Source organism: Acyrthosiphon pisum, chromosome A1 (genome assembly GCF_005508785.2).
Source record: "Acyrthosiphon pisum isolate AL4f chromosome A1, pea_aphid_22Mar2018_4r6ur, whole genome shotgun sequence".
In the NCBI taxonomy this organism is placed as follows: Eukaryota; Metazoa; Arthropoda; class Insecta; order Hemiptera; family Aphididae; genus Acyrthosiphon; species Acyrthosiphon pisum.
In genome coordinates, this window is record NC_042494.1 from 107,416,564 (window position 1) to 107,418,590 (window position 2,027).

At 35.6% G+C, this 2,027-nt stretch overlaps 1 protein-coding gene across 1 annotated transcript; it reads right to left on the bottom strand.

The window, feature by feature from the left end:
* Positions 1 to 332: 332 nt before the first annotated feature.
* LOC100164120 (serine/arginine-rich splicing factor 8) lies at positions 333 to 1,550 on the bottom strand. The gene is made up of 2 exons (XM_001948876.5): positions 1,396 to 1,550; positions 333 to 923 (listed from the first exon to the last, which is right to left on the bottom strand). Exons 1-2 carry the CDS (start codon positions 1,405 to 1,407, stop codon positions 552 to 554), a joined length of 384 nt encoding a protein of 127 aa, XP_001948911.1. The 5' UTR covers positions 1,408 to 1,550; the 3' UTR covers positions 333 to 551.
* Positions 1,551 to 2,027: the final 477 nt, after the last annotated feature.

Consider the following 2,027-nt stretch of genomic DNA (forward strand, 5'->3'; position numbering starts at 1 on the left):
AAATAATGTCATACTTTATAACCAAATAACCAAAATACATGTGTTTGATTTTTATAGAAACATCTATTTATTTGTATACCTATCATTAGTAAGAGAGGGCATCAATCTTTTTATAACTCAGTAATAAAAAAGTATAAAATTCAATGAATTGGCGGGGGAGCACAGGCCCCATGTGTCCCCTTTAAATACGCCCCTGATGGTTAGCGTTAAACACTGATATTCACATCTGCGACATCGACTTATAAGATCGACCATAATAATGACTGTTCGAAGATTGCAGCCAAGAAGAAGAATCCAAAAGTTTGGAATAAAAAATGATTTATGCACAAAAATATGTATTATAATAATATTTTATTTTATTCGTTGCAATTTTATGAATATTCGTAATAACTAATAATAATAATAATTAATAAATATAAAACCTGCACGGGCATTGCAGTGTTAAGTGTATCATGTGATCGTTGATACATAGCTTCAGTATATATCATTATAGGCATTTCTTGTCATGGTAACTCTGGTATTGGACCAACGCTGTTATAATATGTCTTCTTTCATGGGTAATAAGCGTACGGTGAAGCGAAAGTCTTGGCGACGTACGGGTAAGTAGCGTAAGACGACACGGCGCCGTACGGATGATGAGAAGCAACGTACGGTGCGGCGGCGTACGGGGAAGCGACATATGACGAGGCCACATACGGTGATGCTGCGTACGGCGAAGCAACGTATGGTGTGGCCGCGTACGGTGAGGCCACGTAGGGTGATGCAGCGTACGGGGCAGTTAGGTAAGGAGAAGCGTACAGGCCACGCTTGTTGCGGTCTCCGGCGGCGGTGGGGGCGGCCGATTGTGACGATTGTTTTGCAGACTGTTCGGCAGCGTAGGCAGATACGAAGCACATGGCGACGGCAAGCAGAGCGAAAGATACCTGTGAAAGCACAATAAATTAGTCGCGATGCGGACAAAGTTTCAAAACCGTAAATATATAAATTATGTCATTGAGGAAAACTCTAGCCCCTTGCAATATAACTAAAAAAAATATGTTTCTCGTCCAAACAGGGTACGATGCATATAGACGCATTGGAGGAGTTTTTTAAACGTAAATTTGGACATAATATAATACGTTGGAGAGTGATTGTGGCACACAATACAACATTTTATATCATATCTTAAGTTACAATAGTTCTGTTTTTTTTTTTAATATATACTTATAGTTTGATTTTTTTCTAATTTAACTCAAAAATAATGACAATTTTTTCATTATTTCAGGATTTTACATCAGTACATAAAAATTTTGATTCTACATTAACACACACATTTTATATTTCGAATGCCTATATATTATTATATATTATTTGAACCTACTACTACCTAACGAATACGTAAAAATTATTACTTACTTGGAATTTCATTTTGATTATTTTCGTTGTTTTTTGGTTGTGGTTTGGAAGTATGACTTGAGATGCTCGTATGTCCACTAAAGTCGAATGATGAACTGATTGATCTAAGTCCAATCGGCCGTTTTATATAGTAACATTCGACCATGTAACGCCCAATTGTCATTCAAAGTACAATATTCCTACGTCCTAGTTACCACACATCAGTTTTGATGCCAAATAAAATAACAATTGAATTATAATGTTTTTATACGGCAGCACAATTGGTTTTTTTTCTATTCTGTTTTATAGTCACCACCCTTTTCAGTATATACCTACTTAATACTTATATTCTTCATAAGTATCCTTAAGTATCCTTGACGACGAAGAGGGTTTTGTAACTCTATATGACTATATATGGATGACCCTACGCCTATACATCGTCGTTTATGCGGCAATATAATATTATTGAAAATTGTTATTTATTATTTTGATGAATTATGCATATTATGACAATACTATTATAATAATATCAATGTATGAAATAAATTGTCTACAGGCCTTGATCATAATACCTATTACAGTTGACCTCAGTGTTGGTCGCTGGATTACTTTCGGTTGTCGAAAACTATAACAGCCTATACGGAGACATGCGA